General features: G+C 33.9%; 1 protein-coding gene across 7 annotated transcripts in view; it reads right to left on the minus strand.

The window, feature by feature from the left end:
• LOC126779064 (transcription factor CP2-like protein 1) overlaps positions 1-19353 on the minus strand; it is a 64407-nt gene that overhangs the window by 41909 nt on the left and 3145 nt on the right. For 4 of the 7 annotated variants that reach the window (XM_050502872.1, XM_050502870.1, XM_050502869.1 and 1 more), the window contains exons 2-3: positions 3689-3800; positions 499-619 (exon numbers count right to left, since the gene is read on the minus strand). In XM_050502872.1, coding sequence (XP_050358829.1) covers positions 499-619; positions 3689-3800 — 233 coding nt within the window. Of the gene's footprint in view, positions 1-498; positions 620-3688; positions 3801-7976; positions 8283-9924; positions 9987-10891; positions 10909-19353 lie in introns of those variants that run through there. The other 3 variants (XM_050502874.1, XM_050502871.1, XM_050502873.1) reach the window with 3 other exon arrangements.

The following is a 19353-nucleotide window of genomic DNA, read 5'->3' on the forward strand; positions in this document are numbered from 1 at the left end:
AAGAAGTTTTATTTTACTGTTACAACATCCACCTCCTTGAGATGAGACTTTTCTCATAAAACATTAATTTATTATTTAATTTTGACAATTTTAAAAATTACTGTCAATTTTTTGTTAATTTGAATTTGATTAGATTGAATTTGGAAGTGCTATGTACACTTTTAATTGGCATGCATATTAGATATACTATTATTGTTTTATAAATCATTTCTTTCAATGCTTTATATGTATGTTGTAAGTGTGTTTTTACAAATAAATAAATAACTCTATTGGTGTATGAAAGGTACACCATTAAGGCTCCTAGTCGGCATGACTTTTCTCGACATACATACATTTAAACCTTACTCTTGAATCACTGCGTTCATTGGTGAAAACGTTATGTAAGCTTGTGCCTAGGATACAGTGTAACGGTAGTAATATATACATATATTCAAAACAATTTAAAAAACGAATGAGAAAATATCTGGTGTCATCAGGTAAATTAGGGGGTAGTTTTACCTGTCTGTCCTCGGTCCTGCGAGCCGGCCAGGCGCGACGAGGTGGAGACAGAACGTTGCCAGTAGGTGAGGGCGCCTCTTGCTTGAAGACGGCCAACGACGGCAAAGACAGCAGCGCCTCGCTGGACAAAATGTGGAAGACTTGTGAGCCATTTTGAAAAATGGAATAATTTTAATAAATGTGATTTTTTGCATAATGCAATGTACGTTATATTGTTATAAAGTAATTGTGTAATTGTTGGTGACTTTTGAACGATTACAAATAGTTCCAATACCAAGAAATTTCTTGTAATTGTCACCATTACATGATTACATCAATCCGCCAAGTAGTAAGTAACACCCATTCATAACATATTTTACCACCAAACAGCGATACTTAGTACTGTTGAGTTCCGATACTCCGTACTGTTTGAAGGGTGTGTGAGCCAGTAACTACAAGCACTAGAGACATCAGAGGTTGGTGGTGCATTGACGATGTATGGTTAATAGTGTCAATGACTGTGGGCGTTGAGGACCGTTTACCGATAGTTTTTTTTTTATAGTATAGGTTGGCAGACGAGCATATGGGCCACCTGATGGTAAGTGGTCCCCAACGCCCATAGAAATTGGCATTGTATGAAATGTTAATCATCGCTAACATCGCCAATGCACCACCAACCTTGGGAACTAAGATGTTATGTCCCTTGTGCCTGTATTTATACTACCAACCAAAAACCAAGTACTGCTATTTTGCGGTAGAATATCTGATGAGTGGGTTGTAACTACGCAGACGAGTTTGCACAAATCCCTACCGCCAGTAGACCATTTGTTAAAAAAATAACAACATCAAATTATTATTTTTTGCAAAACATAAATGATATTTATGGTTATTTCTGATTACTATGATATTGACACATCCGTTGAGAAATTCTATTACATAATCAATGATATAATTACAAAGAATATTCCTTCTAAAGTGGTTGTTGATCTTAGTAAGTATCCAGCGTGGTATTCTCCTGCACTTATTAAAATTATTAAAGAAAAACTAAAATATCACAAAAAATGGAAAATGTATGATAATTACAGTGATTACAGTACTTTTAAATTACTTCGTGATAGACAAAAAAGGGTTGAAAAGACATGCTACGATAACTATCTTGATTTTGCGGAAAATAATATTTTGAGAAACTCTAAGTGTTTTTGGACATTTGTCAAGACCGAACAGAATACAAACGACATACCTGAGCGGCTATATTATAACGATATCTCAACAAGTGACGGTCAGCAAATAAGCAATCTATTTAATGAATATTTCTATACATCCTTTGAACATAGTACACATCTTAACAATTTTTCCTGTAACAGTCAAAATAATAGTGGATATGCTAATACAATTAATTTGTCATCTGTTGATATTTCACTTGCTGATGTTCGTAAGTATTTGAAAACCTTAAATATTAAAAAAGGTAGCGGACCCGACGGTATACCACCTCTTTTTCTAAGTAAATGCTATATGACTATATCTATTCCTTTACATTTATTGTTTTGTATTTCCCTTCATACATGTACTATGCCTTCAATTTGGAAACAGTCTTATGTTGTGCCTATTTTTAAAAATGGAGATAGACATGATATCAAAAATTATCGTCCTATTTCGAAATTAAGTTCAATTCCAAAACTTTTTGAACGTATAATTTATGACAAAATCTTTCCAAGCATACGTCCCATAATTATTGACCAGCAGCATGGATTTATTAACAAGAAATCAACTGAAACTAATTTGTGTGAATTCACTGACTATGTTTTGACTGCAATGGACAAAGGATATCAGGTGGACGTTGTGTACACCGATTACTCCAAAGCGTTTGACAAAATCTCTCATTCTATCTTAATAGCAAAAATGGAGTTCATCGGTGTACATGGTGACCTCCTTAGATGGATCAAGTCATATTTATTGAATAGAAGTCAAGCCGTTACTGTGAAAGGATATTGCTCATCTTTTCTACCCGTTCCATCTGGAGTCCCTCAAGGCTCACATCTTGGACCACTGTTTTTTAATATATATATAAATGATGTTGTTTCGGTATTTGCATCTTCTAAATTTCTATTATATGCTGATGATACAAAAACTTATAAAATTATTAAGAGTGTTGATGATTGTATTAGTCTGCAAAAAGATTTGAACTTACTTAGCGATTATTGTACTACCAATTCGCTGTTTTTGAATATAAAGAAATGTAATTGTATAACATATACCAGAAAAAGAAAAGTGATCATTTACAACTACCGATTTAAGGAAGATGATATAAAACGTGTATCAGTGGTCAAAGATCTTGGAATAACACTCGATTCTAAACTTCTTTTCGATGAACACATAAATTCCATAACTTCTAAAGCGTTTCGTATGCTAGGATTTGTGCTGAGGATTTCCAGAGAGTTTAAGCGTGTTTCAACTTTTGCTCTTTTATATAAATCATTTGTGAGACCTATTCTAGAATACGCTTGCACTGTCTGGAATCCACGGTATAGTAAATATATAGAATTCATCGAAAATATTCAGGAAAAGTTTTTAAAATATTTAAAATTTTCGTCTATAAATAATTTGAATCAAATAGAAAAGATACTGACAACTGAACAGAGACGACTTGAACGTGATATGGTGTTTTTATATAAATTGATCCACAACATATTTGATTCCCCTTATCTCCTTTCTAAAATAAATATCAAGTGTCCTCGCCCTGTCGCAATAAATCTATTTTTGATTTTCCATTGACAAAGACTAAATATGCAGCAAATGCATTTATTAATAGATCATCTAAACAGTACAATAAAACATTTATTGAATGTGATATATTTCATCTCTCCCTTAAAAAATTCAAACTGCAAGTAAAAGAAATATTATACTCTCAAGAGCCTTAATTTACTCATGCATTTTTAATTAATTAATTATAAATTGATTATTTATTATTAAATTATGTTTTCTTGATTTAAAAATTAAATTTATATTAAATTAAATTATATAAATGAATTATATAATTTCATGCACCTATTAAATATAAAAAATGTCTTGTTTTGTAATTACTTATGATTAATTTATAAATGGAAACTGTTTTGGTTTATGAATTGTTTTATATTTTTTATTTTATTGTAATTATTTCACTGTTTGTTTCCTGTACACTAAATAAATAAATAAATAAATATCAATCACTTACTTCATGGACAGCTCGCCGGGCAGGTCCAGGTCGAGATCGTTGACCTGCCAGCCAGGGGACATGTGTGATGACGAGGAGCTGGTGCCGCTGCCGCCCATCTCGCCGAGTGTTGCTGTAACCACGTCGAAGATAATTAATATTTTTCAAAATCAAATTCTACGAAAGAATACTTTAAATCTAGTAAGTAGTTTCATTGTTTATTTACTCGCGTCACTTTGAGTAAGATCAAAATGTAAGGTGCTAAATGAACAAACAAGCCGTCTAGTTACACCTTTAGTTGGTGGAATAAACAATTACGTTTGAACTTGGAAATTCTTCAAGTTTTAAGTCTTTATTAGTCTAGATTACAAAAATAAATAAATTAATTTCTTTTTTGAGACCTCTTTATTTAACTTTAATATAATCTAATCTCTTTTATTGACACTTTAATATAAGCAATTATCTGTTAACACAAATATATCAATCAAGTTACTAACTTAACGACTATTGTAAACTTTAAAGTATCACATTGTATGTTATTCATTTTGTGCACTATTTATATATCCTGTATGAACATCACCGAATACCTATTAACTCCACCAAACAAGCTCTTCTATCATTTATATAATCCTGTCCAGTATAATAGACCTTCAGTTTTAAATGTAGTTAAGTAAGAATGGAATACCAAATACAATCGTATATTCGTTTATTATACAAACAGCTCGAACTGGTTCTGCCATTGGTCACAGAAGTGATAAGAATAGTGCAAGTGATAATATCCAGACATTGCTCTCAGAATGTCTTGACCTTTGATAAATATATAAGAACACACATTTATATGGCAACCCGACGACAAGTGACAAAGATTTAGCATTTAGATGGAAGTGTCAATTTTACCGCTTTATCGGTTACTAAATTAATTTAAATTTGAAATTCTGAAAACTATACCTGAATCACATCTACTCTTATCAACGTCGGTTCGTCTTTAGCTGAATGTTTTTTTTTATATAGTATGGTGGCCGGACAATTTGGCCACTTGATGGTAAGCGGTCGCATATATATTTTGGCGATCGCCAATTAACCTTGGCAACTAAGGCTTTATGTCCCTAGCTGTAGTTACACTGGCTCACTCACTCTTCAAACCGGAATACAAACATACTAACATTGTTGTCTGGCGGTACCTAGACGGGCTTGTCCCCATCACCAAGTGAACAAGTAAAAAGGTTTTAACTTAAACGCATCGCAAGTAATATACTCCGATAAGGGACATTCGCACGTCATCAGCTGCAAGAGGATACTATCGTTTTTTATTTTGTCTATCTACATTGAGCTTATTCCACCACGCTGCTCCAATGCGGTTTGGTGGAATACACATGTGGCAGAATTTCAGTGAAATTAGACACATGCAGGTTTCCTCACGATGTTTTCCTTCACCGTAAAGCACGAGATGAATTATAATCACAAATTAAGCACATGAAAATTCAGTGGTGCTTGCCCGGGTTTGAACCCACGATCATCGGTTAAGATTCACGCGTTCTTACCACTGGGCCATCTCGGCTTTTTAATTCGAATACATTCGAACTTGATCAGTTGCAATTAGGTGCATTTTCGAGTGTTGAAACATACGTCATGCGTTTAATAGCTTAAGCATTCATTCATATTCGTTTATGGACGCAGGACGTAAGCATATCATGCAATATTGAGTGCTAGTACACTCACGCACTGTGCTACAAAATTTTCAATAGATTAAATACGAATCGCTGTTGATACATTCATCACACACTTCTACCTTCCGGGCTCTGGGGGCTACTGTGAATTGTTCGAGCGAAATACCCGCTAACTTTTTATGGGCCAGACTCATTACCTCCGCGATAGTAAGGGTTTATTATAAAAGTTTTATAAGTATAAAGAGAAATGAACACGATGGTAACCGCATGATAAGTTAGTCTACAAATTGCTGTAAAAATCAACGGACATTTTATCAAGTAGGTTACTGGGTCTCTTCTGAGGGTTAAGAGTTCATGGCGATTGATTTTGTATTGAGACTCCTCATCACTAGTCATATAAGCTTCGATTACGCCTAAAAGTGGTTAGTATGAAGTCAATAACCTGGAATATCTTCTAAATATTTTGGTCAATGTAGATCTGAAAGTCCAATATCAGTAGAGCATTTCTCATATCTGGTAAAACGATTTTACGAAACTCATATTTTAGGTATCATAATTTAGTATATTTTCAATCAAACAATAACTACAATACCGTAACAGCCTGTGAATGTCCCACTGCTGGGCTAAAGGCCTCCTCTCCTCTTTTTAAGAAGGTTTGGAGCTTATTCCACCACGCTGCGCCAATGCGGGTTGGTGGAATACACATGTGGCAGAATTTCAGTGAAATTAGACACATGCAGGTTTCTTCACGATGTTTTCCTTCACCGTAAAGCACGAGATGAATTATAATCACAAATTAAGCACATGAAAATTCAGTGGTGCTTGCCCGGGTTTGAACCCACGATCATCGGTTAAGATTCACATGTTCTTACCACTGGGCCATCTCGGCTTATTAAACTACAATACTTATATACATATACTCGTAATTACTTGTCAAATAGTAGAGCAACAAAATTTTGATAACCGAAAGCGCGACCTCTTGGTACATAAATTATATATTATTATAGATTTTACAACGAAAACAAAAGTATAGGAAAGCTGATACTGAGAATTAGGCTATTCATTTCTATGATACTTATACATACAACTAGCTTCCGCTCCCGGTTTCGCGTGCCAAAAGAGAAGGAGCAGATGTAGCCTATGTGTGAGGTCAGAGTATAAGCGAGCTATTAACTCTGTAGTTGTAACTGAACAATACTTTTTATTGTTTAGTTCCGGCTTGAAGGGTCAACGATAGCTTATTTTTTTTATTGAAACCACTAGTATTCGCCTGCAGGTTCACCCGCGTTTTTGGGGGAGGGGAGGAGGTATTAACTTAAAAAAGTAGGCTATGTCCTTCCTTGGGGTTCAAACTTGCTTCAAAACAAATTTCATAAAAATTTTGTGGTTTTACCATGAATACATAACAGACAGACAGACAAAGTTCTTTCGCATTTATAATATTACTATAGATTTGAGATGTTAATTTTCTAAGAAAAAGAGAATTAAAATAATTTATCATTTCATTACGCAAATAGCAAGCCGAGAACTGGCTTACATTCAAACGTTATCAATTAAACTTTGCCCGGGCCGAGTTCGGTAAGTATAACTAGTTATAACCAACTCTTCGATTTGCCCTGTCAGTAGTAAATATATACATATTTTCAAGTATATAGAATAAAGAACTAAAGTGCCTGTGAATGTTCCACGGCTAGGCAAAGGACTCTACTCCTTGTTTGAAGCTTATACAACAAGAATTTTTATATTGGCAGAATTTCATCCAACACATGTAAGCTTACTTAAGTTTTCCTTCAGCGCAAAGCATGAGAAGAATTATAAACATATAAAGAAATGGTGTTTCTAATAGTCGTGTTTGAGATTTGTTCGCGTGGTGTTTGTTTATCGTTAGGTAACATTATTATTTACACAACAAACACTATCCCCTGAATCAAGATATAAGTTATCTTTGTAACTTGGCCAGTTTTAATATACCTTCGCATGTAAGAGGAAATTAACTGACTGGCTTTTAAAACTGGACTATGAAGAGACAGAAAAATTATTAATTTAATACATTAATAATAAAAAAGCAATTGTAGTAAAAAATAATCTACACATCATATATACACATACATACAAGACACACAGGCACAAACACACAAACACACACACAAACGCACACACACCCATACATATGCGCTCACACGCACATATTCACAAGCATACATTATCTTTTTATTTCTATTAGCATAAGTATAACTTGTTACTAGATAATACATAAACTGTAAAAGCTTTAGTGTTTCTCCTGTTTTCTGTAAAATTAAACAAATAAATAGTTTCTTACTCAAGAGGGGGAGCCAGGAGACCCTTAGCACAGGGCAACCTAGTTTGGGCTCCTGTATCCCACATATAACTGTATTTATATATATTATAAAAAAAGAAAATGTAAACATTATTGTATATGGGAGAGAATAAAAAATAAATTTATAAAAAAAAAATATAAAAAAAACCTTCAATGGTTGCTGTGTAACATCACTGTCAAAATTAAAGTACATTAATACTTTTAAAAATATGACATATTGCATTTGCAATTTTATTTAGTTCGGTTTTCGATGTATATGATAAAAAATGGCGCCCAGTGTGGGTATTTTATAAAAAAACGTTACCATATGCATTATAAGTGATGCTGGCAAACGCATGCGCTCCAAACTCCGCAAACCTCCTGCCTTCCCTCGCTTCTCTAGCTGCGAACTGTAGTACAGCAGCCGCGGACACGCGGTCCGACTGCTGAGTTGTGTCTTCAACCATCTTGATTTATTTAACTTCAATGACCAAGAGATGGCGTTAGTTGTCACGGAATTCTATTTTAGTAGATATCTTCTTTCTTAATTGTTCTCGTCATCAATATTTTCGTTTTCATTTACTTTACACGATAATTATCGAAATGACGTTAATGTTTTTTTCTATTATATAATATACATATAAATTTAAAAGCTTGTGATATAAGAGTTATTCAGATCTAATGATAATATTTTTAACTTGACCGGTTTTTATCGACTGTCACAACACACAGCAACATTTTAATGTCCATATGTACTTTTTCGACATTGTCCGTCTGTTTATTAATATTTTTGAAGAGTCACGCGATACAGTCATTTTAGTTCGGAATATAATTGTTTTCTGAAAACTAATTTTAGAACAATTGCATTATGTCAAGCATTAAAAACCCCTATTTTAGTTTGCGAATGGAGTATATAAATTATGAATATCTTTATTATTATTTTTTATAAATTACATGTTATTTTAACGCTTTTTTATAAAGAATAAAGAATTAAAATGCCTATGTCCCACGGCTGGGCAGAGGACTCTCCTACTTGTTTGATTAAGAGATAAGATTACATACGATTTTTCCATTTACGTATTAAGTAGTCAACCTAAGATAACATATAAATATACATTTTATGTTATTCATTTTAATGTATTTATTTTATTAATACATAAAGATGCAAATTTGACTTGGTTATCGAGTGAACAGATGCGTTCACTATTCATTACCCGAACCGAAACAGCCTGTGAATGTCCCACTGCTGGGCTAAAGGCCTCCTCTCCTCATTTTGAGGAGAAGATTTGGAGCTTATTCCACCACGCTGCTCCAATGCGGGTTGGTGGAAACTATTCATTAATTCCAGTCGAATTTATAGTAATATCTTATTTCTTACTACAAATTGTTACCAAAAGCTGGCAAGTCATGTGATTTTATTCATTTACTAAGACTTTTTATTGCACACAATTAACAAACAGTATATACAAGAATAGGTAGAACATAAGGCATGCAAAAACGGCCTTATCTGTTGCAGTGATCTCTTCCAGGAAATGGTTTTATTTTATCAATTTAAAAAAATATATTATAGGCACAGACGACTTACTTGTTTCAATATATTAGTTTTTTTTATTTTTATTTAAACAGTCTGACCACAGACTGCTTCGGAATGTGAAACGATGGCATGAATCTCAGCAGCTAAGTCCTTTTTTTATAAATCGTTTGCATTCTATATATATATATATATATTTTACTGGTGGTAGAGCTTTGTGCAAGCTCGTCTGGGTAGGTACCACTCACTCATCAGATATTCTACCGCAAAACAACAATACTTGGTATTGTTGTGTTCCGGTTTAAAGGGTAAGTGAAGTTAACACGGTCAATGTCGCATGTCACCTTCAGACATTTGCGATCGTTTTCTGTGGTCGAGTTTTGGATTCCTTTAAAAAGAACCTTAAGTAGCGCCAATGCTCGTATCCGTAACACAAAACGAATATTTCTCGTTTATATTTTTTGTTTATTATATATAATGGACCTTGAATTTAATTTTCGAAAGTTTAATTAACGAACTTTTGTATAAAAGGTGCCTTCAAAATCTGACAGATGAAATGATAATAAAAACAAAATGACGAGTATGGTATGGTATATGAGTTTTGCTTCTGTTCGCGTAAGTATAACAAATGTAATTCGCAAGAATATATTAAGTAATATTATATACAAAATAGTCTTTCATAACATGTTATATTATGAACACATAAATAAGTTTTTGTCATTCTTAATTTAAATATACTAACTTTTCTGTAACGAAAAAGCTGCGAACCACGGCGAGTAGCATATACGATCGAACGATGGCATCCTGTATATGGAGATTTAAATCGAATTTAATCGTTTTAATTTTTAATTCATTAAAACAAAACTGCTGTCAAATGTGTCAATAGTTTTTTTTTTATTTATAAATGTCAGAGACGTTAAATTTTATTCGTTATCTGTTGAATTTTGAACAACAGATACATTATTTATTTCTCTTCTTATCATTTTTTTTTTCAAATTATGTATGGAATTATTCGCGAAATCGTAAATACACTTTTAAATTTTTTGTTTCACATATATTGTCTAGAATGCCAGTTATACATAGGTGACGATACCAAAAGTCAAATGAGAAATTCCACCTCAAAACAAACAGACAGATAACTAATCGATTGTCAAAAACATACAATTGTATAATATAAAACATAAAAAAAATGAGAAGTATTTTTTGTTCAAATAGTATTTTCTTAGAGGCCATTGAAATTAAATGACAAAAGACTTAATATTTTCTACCTGTGACGATAAATAATCATACAAAAAAAATTAAAAACATTTGAAAGCAGTTTTATTATTTATATTTATTTTTTATTATTAACACAATTGTAAGGCAAAGACGATTCCCCTCGTTTCGAGTCAATGAACACATTCACTTAAGTCAACGACTCGAGTGAACGTATCTGATATCACCTTTAGTATAGCAAATAGATTTTTGAATATAGTAGAAAAGACAATACTGTCTACACAAAAAAAAATCCATTGACAAAAACTCAAATAAAAAAGTCGATCAATTTTTTACTCAATCATACATAAATTACATGAAACAAACGAAAAAAAATCGAACCTATTTGATTACGTTTCATTCATACATTAAATATAAAAATAATTTTAAGATCAATACCTAAATGTCTTTGCCTTACAAATGAGATTTATAAAGATAAAACTGTCATCGCTTACATCTTTTATTTTTCGACACTTAATATGTGAATTGGTGCTGTTTCACTAAAAACTGAGACGTTTCTAAATGATATACATTCCAGATTAATAATTAAGACTTGTGTTTGAACAATTTTATCAAGATTTATGTTACATTATATAAAATAACGTTTGTGTTTAACTAACTCAAACGTTTATCTGATTATTGATGCCTTTTACATAAAACTAAAGCCTCCGTGGATTATTTCACGAAAAACATGTCAGGGAGATACAGTATCTCGTATGGAGCAGATTTTTTGTTTCATCTAAACGTGACTTTAAAGCGTTGAGCTGTTTTTCCAAGAAAAAGCGATATCTCATTTTTTATTTTCGTAATCTTTACATTTTATGTCTTTGTTTTTTTTTATTTAAGTTATTTCAACAAATGGTCCACCTAAGTAAGTGGTCACCATCGCTACAGGCATTGGCTCTGTAAGAAATATTAATCATACCTTACACCGTACCACCAACCTTAGGAACTAAGGTTATATCCCTTATGCCTGTAGTTACACTAGTTCACTAATCCTTCAGACCCGAACACAATACTTACTATACTTACTAAGTAATGCTGTTTAGCTGTAGAACATCTGAGGAGGGGGTGGTATAATACCCAGACGGACTTGCTTAAGGCCCTATTGCTTAGTAAGTGATTATTTATTTGTGATTTTTCATACGACTAAAATATAATTTCAGGAAATGCAATGTTACATATTACTATAGCTTATAGTGGTCATGGTGTCTTCCTGAACGATTTCAGCGACCATTCTCAAAAGGGACTAGCCATCAGGCCGGACATATTATACTGCACGAGTGTGTGCACAAACACAGGTGCACTCTCTATTCCTTCACTATCATAATCCGATGAGGGCAATCCCAAACAACAGAACTAAGGGCTGTTTTTTGAAAAAATCCCAATAATATGCTACCGGTCTTTCCTGGGTTACTCAGTGATTTGATGGATTTGGACCATGGACTCAGTCAAATAAATGATTGCCTTTTAAACTTTTCTTAACCATAAAGATTAAGAGTCGGAGAACACAACACTTTATAATCTTAGATTAAATAAATATTCACCAACTTCTATTCAATTATTCACAAATTAGTCTTTCTAAACATTTAAAATATTTTAGTCTTAGCAGAGCCTTAACAGTCAGCCAGAATGATAATATTTGTTTATTTTTAAACACGTTTTTTTTAAATTCGTTAATTTATATACATATAAGTCCACTACAAGAGTAAGAGGAAGCGGAAACGCGCGTCCCCACTTTCCTGCGCATGAACAGTATCATCGCTAAAGGGTTTAGTATCGAATAACATCGGGTACACCGAATTTCCGCAACATCAATTTCTTCCTGGGTCATAAATTTCCGCAGATATTTTAATTTTTTAATTAAATACATTCCCCGACGTAGACGCTTTCTAAGAATGGGTTTTACGCAAATTCTATCCAAAATAGTTCCCTTTTTATGTTTAATTACAAGCGCTGTTTATCTATAATTAGTTGTCACGCCGTTCTATGTGATTTTTTAATGTATTAAGTGTAGTGTTTAGTGTATACAACTGTTGGTAAGCCTTAATAAATAAATGAATAAAAAAATACATTTTTCTTCTTATCTACCCGTAGGAAGCCGGGGCGATTAGTTATTAATATATATAGTAAAATGTAAATATAAGTTGAAAAAAGACTAATGATTGAGTTTCAAATACAAAAAACCGTAAAAAAAAGTGTGCAATATTGACTATCGCTTACATCAATATCATCAATGCACCACCAGCCTTGAGAACTAAGACGTAATGTCCCTTGTGCCTGTAGAATATCTGATGAGTGGGTAGCAGCTACCCAGACGAGCTTGCACAAAGCCCTACCACCAATGAAGCGTTTATAATTTAAGAAATAAATATTTTAGAGTGTTTATCGCGAATTAGGAAAAGCAAGGTCTAATATGATTTTTCAAATTATATAACACTACACTAAACTACACTACAATACTTAATAAAATTTCGATATCGATATTGCTTATCGATACTTAATAAAAAGTATCGGTAATATTTTAAGTAATTAGGCTCTTCACTCAAGGTTATTTGTCATATGTTATGCTGTTTGGCAGTATAATACCTGATGAGTGAGTGGTGAATAGGAACCACTAGGTATACAGGTTTAGGTTTATACGCATAGGCGGGCCGGCCTTAAGAGCGCCACGGTAGCATGCGAAAGCGATCCCGTGGCGCTCCTCGTTAAGACGGAAAGGGTACCGCTGGTTTTATAGTGGGTATTCCGATGTTCGGGGCGCACTCGGCCCCTTCAACACCGGCGAGCCCCACATACCCCCCCACTGTTCCCGTGGGGGAAACACGTAATGCGTTTTTGCAGCGTTAAAAAAAAGGTATACGGGTTTGCACAAAGCCGTACTACAAAATAAAATATATCTGTTTACAAATAATTCACGAGATATTATGGGTGTGTGGTTCTCGTGAGTAGCCGATTCGCAAATATGTTATTTTCGTGACGTAATACTGACGTCAGATATGTTAATTCATCACATCACACCTTCAAAATGAAATATCAATAACAGCGTTGTAGATACGTAATAATTAAATTAATTTCTATTTTCATATAAACTGAACGTAGCATGAATTCGCATATTTCGGCTAGTATATTTGTAAAGTCTATTATATAATAATGTAGAGAAATATATATGATAACTCGATCAAATTCTGTCGAAAGCGAAAATTGATGGAATTATAAAATATATATTTAAAGGGGATTTTCATTTTATTGTATAAGATAGGCCACCTTTTGGTAAGTGGTCACCACAACCCTTAGACACTGGCGATGTACGAAATATATAACCATTCTGTTCATCGTCCATTGTGCCTGTAGGATCAAAGGCTCACCCTTCAAACCGTAACACTATAAATACTAATAACTCTGATGGACATATCCAGTGGGCGGTTGTGCGATACCCGCCGGTGATGCATCACAGCTTGTATGTGTCCGGTTTTATAATGAGAAACGATTTTTATGAAATTGTTTATTTTCTTTTATAAAAATGCAATTTTCCTGGAAGAGACGATAGTCATTTCGTCTTAAATGATAAGGCCTTTTGTAACGTCATCATTTTATTTATTTACAGAATTTGCCATGTCATGGTATTCAGTTAAGTGTATATTATTATTATTTCTTCACTTTTATAGAGGAGATCAGCGACGGCCCTGGGGCAGAGCGAGAGGAGAGATCGTTCTAGCCGCCAGATAGCAAAACAAATAAGCATTTCATTGATTTTTATGAAAGTGGTTATTAAAATGTATATAACATTAACTGAAATAAAATGTATGTGAAGTTTAAGCGTTGACCAAAGGGCTCTGATCAGCGATGTAATTAACGCCTTTTGGTTTCGCACTACCCTGATTAAGGGCCAGGGCCGGCGCTGTGGCAGATCATTGTTTGGCCCACCAAATAACTGGAGACATTATCTATTCTTTAGAGTTACTTTATTTAACTTTAGAGTCCCAAAAGCTGCGAGGACGTAAGCCGCCTATTATATGTGGCCAGGTCTTTAGCATACGACAAATAAGATTATGACACACCTTTTAAGCAGACGGTAAATAACTTTACGACTTATAAAAGCCATGTTGTAAATTCCCCTAGCATATAATACTATCGAAGTAAATCATAATAGTCGGAACGGTTGTTTGTTTGTAATAAATTATATATTGACAGGCTACGGCTTCCCCGTATGAAGTTCGCAGCTTTTTTATTTTTTTATTGAGGTTAAGTGTACAGTTATACTGGTTAACACACCCTTTACAGTAACAGCCTGTGAATGTCCCACTGATCTTGTCCCAACTTTTTAAAAGAGGTTTGGAGCTTATTCTATCACGCTGCTCTAATGCGGGTTGGTGGAATATACGTGTGGAAGAATTTCAATGAAATTAGACACATGCAGGTTTCTTCACGATGTTTTTCTTCACCGTCAAGCACGAGATGAATCATAAACACAAATTAAGCACTTAAAAATTCAGTGGTGCTTGCCCGAATTTGATCCACGAGCATCGATTAAAACGTTCTAACCACTGGGTTATCTCGGCTTCATAACAAACCCTTGGAGTAGCGTAATACTAACCTCGTATAAACGGAGTTTCGGAAACGGAGGAGCATTCGTCTAACACATAGAGTCATTTGATGAGCCGGTTGGCGGGGTTGGTAGATGCTTGCCTTTCAAGCCGAAGGTTGTGGATTCGATTCCCACCCAGGTCAGACGTTTGTGTGCATGAAAATGTCTGTTTGTCCCGAGTCTGGGTGTAATTGTCTATATAAGTATGTATTTACAAAAGAAAAGTAGTATATCAGTTATCTGGTTTCCATGGCACAAGCTCTGTACAAGCTTAATTTGGGATCAGATGACCGTGTGTGAAAAATGTCCCAGGGTATTATTATTATTTACAAGCTGTTTATATATTTAAAAAAATAACATCAGATATGTAAAGTCGGGTGAAGTGATGCATAATTTTCCTCGAATTGTGTTCAACGATGCATCCTTTACAACTTATGTTGATAACATATTCAAATAACGTTATCTCGAATGATTTTTATGTCAACAAAGTTTATAGACATCGTGTCTACTGTAAGTTTTAATCGCTATGTGATATTTTTTGTAACTTAATAAATTAACTTCTTTATCGACAAGTTAACCGTTCTTTAAATACTTGGTTTTTACAAACATGTTACATCATACAAGGTGATGATAGCATATGATAGGTGCGGACTTCGAGTGCCACGGACCCTAGGATCCTATTAGGCCACAATTGGCACATTGAGACTTAAGGCCTCCCATTTGAAATAGTTAAGAGTAAAATTATATTATTTTTGTGCCTTGGATACCTAAAATGTACGTTGAAAGTGAAATAAAATAACGGTATTATACCTTTAACTCTCATAGTAACTTTTGATTCGCCATCTAGACATTTTTTAATCGATCTAATTATCCGTGCATCACGTCCTGCTTAGAAACAACGTCATATTTCTAAAACTACTTGTTTAAATTACGTAATAAAATTACTTATGTTTATTCAATCATTTATGAAAAATAAATTGAACTCAGTTTGCAGTTATTTTGCTGTTTTTTTTAACATAAAGATTTTTACTTTGCCTTATCTAGCTTCCGTGATGGGAGGGGCAGGTTTTAGCCCAGTTGTTAAGTCAGGGTATATAGTTATCCCTATTCCGCGTTCCATTCAAATCTGTTCAGTAGTTATTGCGTGAAAGAGTAACAAAGATGCATCCACCTTCACAAATTTTGCGTTTAAACATTATTAGGATAGACATATGCCGTCGCTGGTTATTCTTTATTATATAAGCATATAAATCTCAGATACAAAGTAGAGAATAATTAAAAAAACACACACTATAACTATAAACTAAATTGATACGATAGCCCGGTGCTGAACGGGTTTGGATGCTAAGATGCAACAGACAAACATACACACTTAAAACTTACTAAATCCCTCTTTTTACGTATGGGTTTTTTCAACTGGATGAAGAAGGCATTCGAAACATATTTTAGAAAAATGTAAGTTCTACATGCAATCTCAAGTGTTTTGAAGGAAAACGGAGCAAATATATAATTTGGAATTAGTGTCGATCTTTATATAACTTAAGTTAAAGACTTAATATAATAATTATTGTTAGTCATACATGTGTCTATTACAATATTAATCTTATCTACACACGTTCCGAGCTATTATGGATCCGATGATAAGGAACGTACAAACTGTATTTATCTATCATTTGTTATAGAATTCGAGATTAATTTAGAATCTAAATTTCGATTCTGTGATCTGTGACGTATTTTATGATTTGCCCCACCGGGCAAAAGCAAATTCCCAACTTTTTTTTAAAATATTTACCGGTAGGGCAAATGCCTCTACTCCACCTGATGGGAAGTGGCAATAGAGTCCAAACGCGACGACGGCCAGTACAGTCGGGATGAATGTTCTACACTATGCCTCTTCAGGCCTCGTTTGACAGAACCCAGGTTGTAAGAGCAGGATTAATCAAGAGTACATAGATAACTAATAAATAAAATTAGTATTAGATGTGTTATGTTGATTACGTTGGAAATTTAAATTCCTTTAAAGAGGTTAATTAAAAAAAAAAATTGGTAACGATTATGACAGGCTCCTAGTCGCCCCGGACACTTGCAATTGACCATAGATTAAATACGCCTCTATCTGTGGTAGCTTTACAATTAATTCAATATTGTCAATAGATTCATAAGTACTTCTTAAGTCCTTCTTGAATTAAATTAGTTTTTTGTAATAATAATAAAAGTGCATAAGTGTGTGTGCAAACACAAGTACAGTCTCTATTCATTCACTCTCACAATTCGATGAGAAATCAAATCTGACAACTGTAAAAATTTCAGATGCAGGACCAGGGATTAAACATACTTCTAAATTCCAGACACCACGCTACTACTGAAAATTTTTGAATCAGAAAACTCAATAATATTCTATCAGCCCGACCCGGATGAAAACTCAACGCCTCGAAGTCTGCGGCCTTATAAGCTAGTCACTAGACCAATCCATATATACTAATTTTCTAGGAAAGTAACTCTGTCTATCTGTTACGCTTTCACGGCTAAATCACTGAATCGATTTTGAACTTAGACTTGTACGAACCAAGCTTCAACCCTAGACAGACATTAACTTTTTTTTTATAGAATAGGAAGGCGGACGAGCATATGGGCCACCTGATGGTAAGTGGTCACCAACGTCCATAAACATTGGCACTGTAAGAAATGTTAACCATCGTTTACATCACCAATGCGCCACCAACCTTGGGAACTAAGATGTTATGTCCCTTGACCCTGTAATTACACTGGCTCACTCACCCTACAATCCGGAACACAACAATAACGAGTACTGCTGTTTTGCGGTAGAATATCTGATGAGTGGGTGGTACCTACCCAGACTTGCACAAAGCTCTACCACCAGTAAGCTAATTTTTTTTACCCAGCACCCGCCTCTCTCCCTAACACACCCCCTAATATTAGTCATTTATATTAGCTTACATTCACTAGTACTTTTTTTAGTAGTAGTAGTTTTTTTCAAATCCCAATCATTTATTAAACGGCAAAGGAAAAATATCTTCGGTATTTTATTATAAAAACGAATACCCAAGAAGTATGTATTGATTTTGAGGACTCAGAAACTCGACGTTATAAATTTATTCTTCTCGTATTTATATATTTACATGTATTTATTATATAAGTTGTACATAATAAATGAGATTAGCTGTTGCTATGACGATACTATTATCTATAACTATAATTTAGTAAATGTAGGTTAAAAAATACGATGTTTGTTATGAAGAAGCTGAGAAAAACTTAAAGGCCTAGAAACGTGAGGTCCCAGTGGATGGAATACGTGGATCTTGACCAAAACTCTTGGGTGTAATGTAGTATGTTGTGTTTATATACCAAATGTCCAGCAGCTGGACTGAGGCGTCCTTTTTTGAATGGGAGGTTATTGAGTCTTGCATGTGGCTGATCTTCATTTATCAGACCGTCACCGCTGACCACGATATTAACTATAAACAAACTCCACTCTACGTAAATCGCGCGATAGTTGCCCGGCTTTGAACCTGTCACCTCTTTTTCGATTCACGTTTTTCAACCACAAGCCATTTCGACCAAACACGTCATCTAACCGCCTGTTTAATTGTTTAAGATAATCGCTTAGCTAGTTATGTTTGAAAATTAAAAAAGAAATGAATTTCCCTAATATCGGAATCTTATATTTATATACCTTTTTCTTTTACTTTTCAGATCATTTTTTTTTAAATCTGATCAAAATTAATATTAACGAAACAAAGTAACAAGGAGAAACTTTTTTAACATCAAATATTTCTTTCGAACATAATGCAATTATTATTTATTAAATAACTTGGAAGATTATTTACACTAAGAATATCAATAATGTATTAATTGCAACACACACAGAGTTCACTTAGGTCACAGACACACTAGCGATAAACGCTAAACGTCTCGTCTCTGAAACGCGCCGCATTGTACTAGTTTTGTAAGAAAGTTCAATTTGTCACATATTATTTGTTTGATATCAATATAGATTATTGGGTTCAGATGTGACGCGGTAAGCGAGTATGTTGCCTAACTATGTTACGTCTCTCTGAGGTTCATGTTAATGGCGATAAAAGGAGACTACGTCAGAGGCTGCCTGCGTATGATCAAGTGTTTCATTGTTCACTGTGAGGTAATAACTAAGACCTATAATAATAATATCCTGGGACATTATTCACTCACGGCCATCTTGCACACGATCATCTTAAGCAGAGCTTGTACTATGGAAACCAGACAATTGATATACTACATATACTACTTTTCTTTTGTATTTTGTAAATACATTCTTATATAGATAACCCC

This window comes from Nymphalis io, chromosome 28, assembly GCF_905147045.1.
Source record: "Nymphalis io chromosome 28, ilAglIoxx1.1, whole genome shotgun sequence".
Lineage (NCBI taxonomy): Eukaryota > Metazoa > Arthropoda > Insecta > Lepidoptera > Nymphalidae > Nymphalis > Nymphalis io.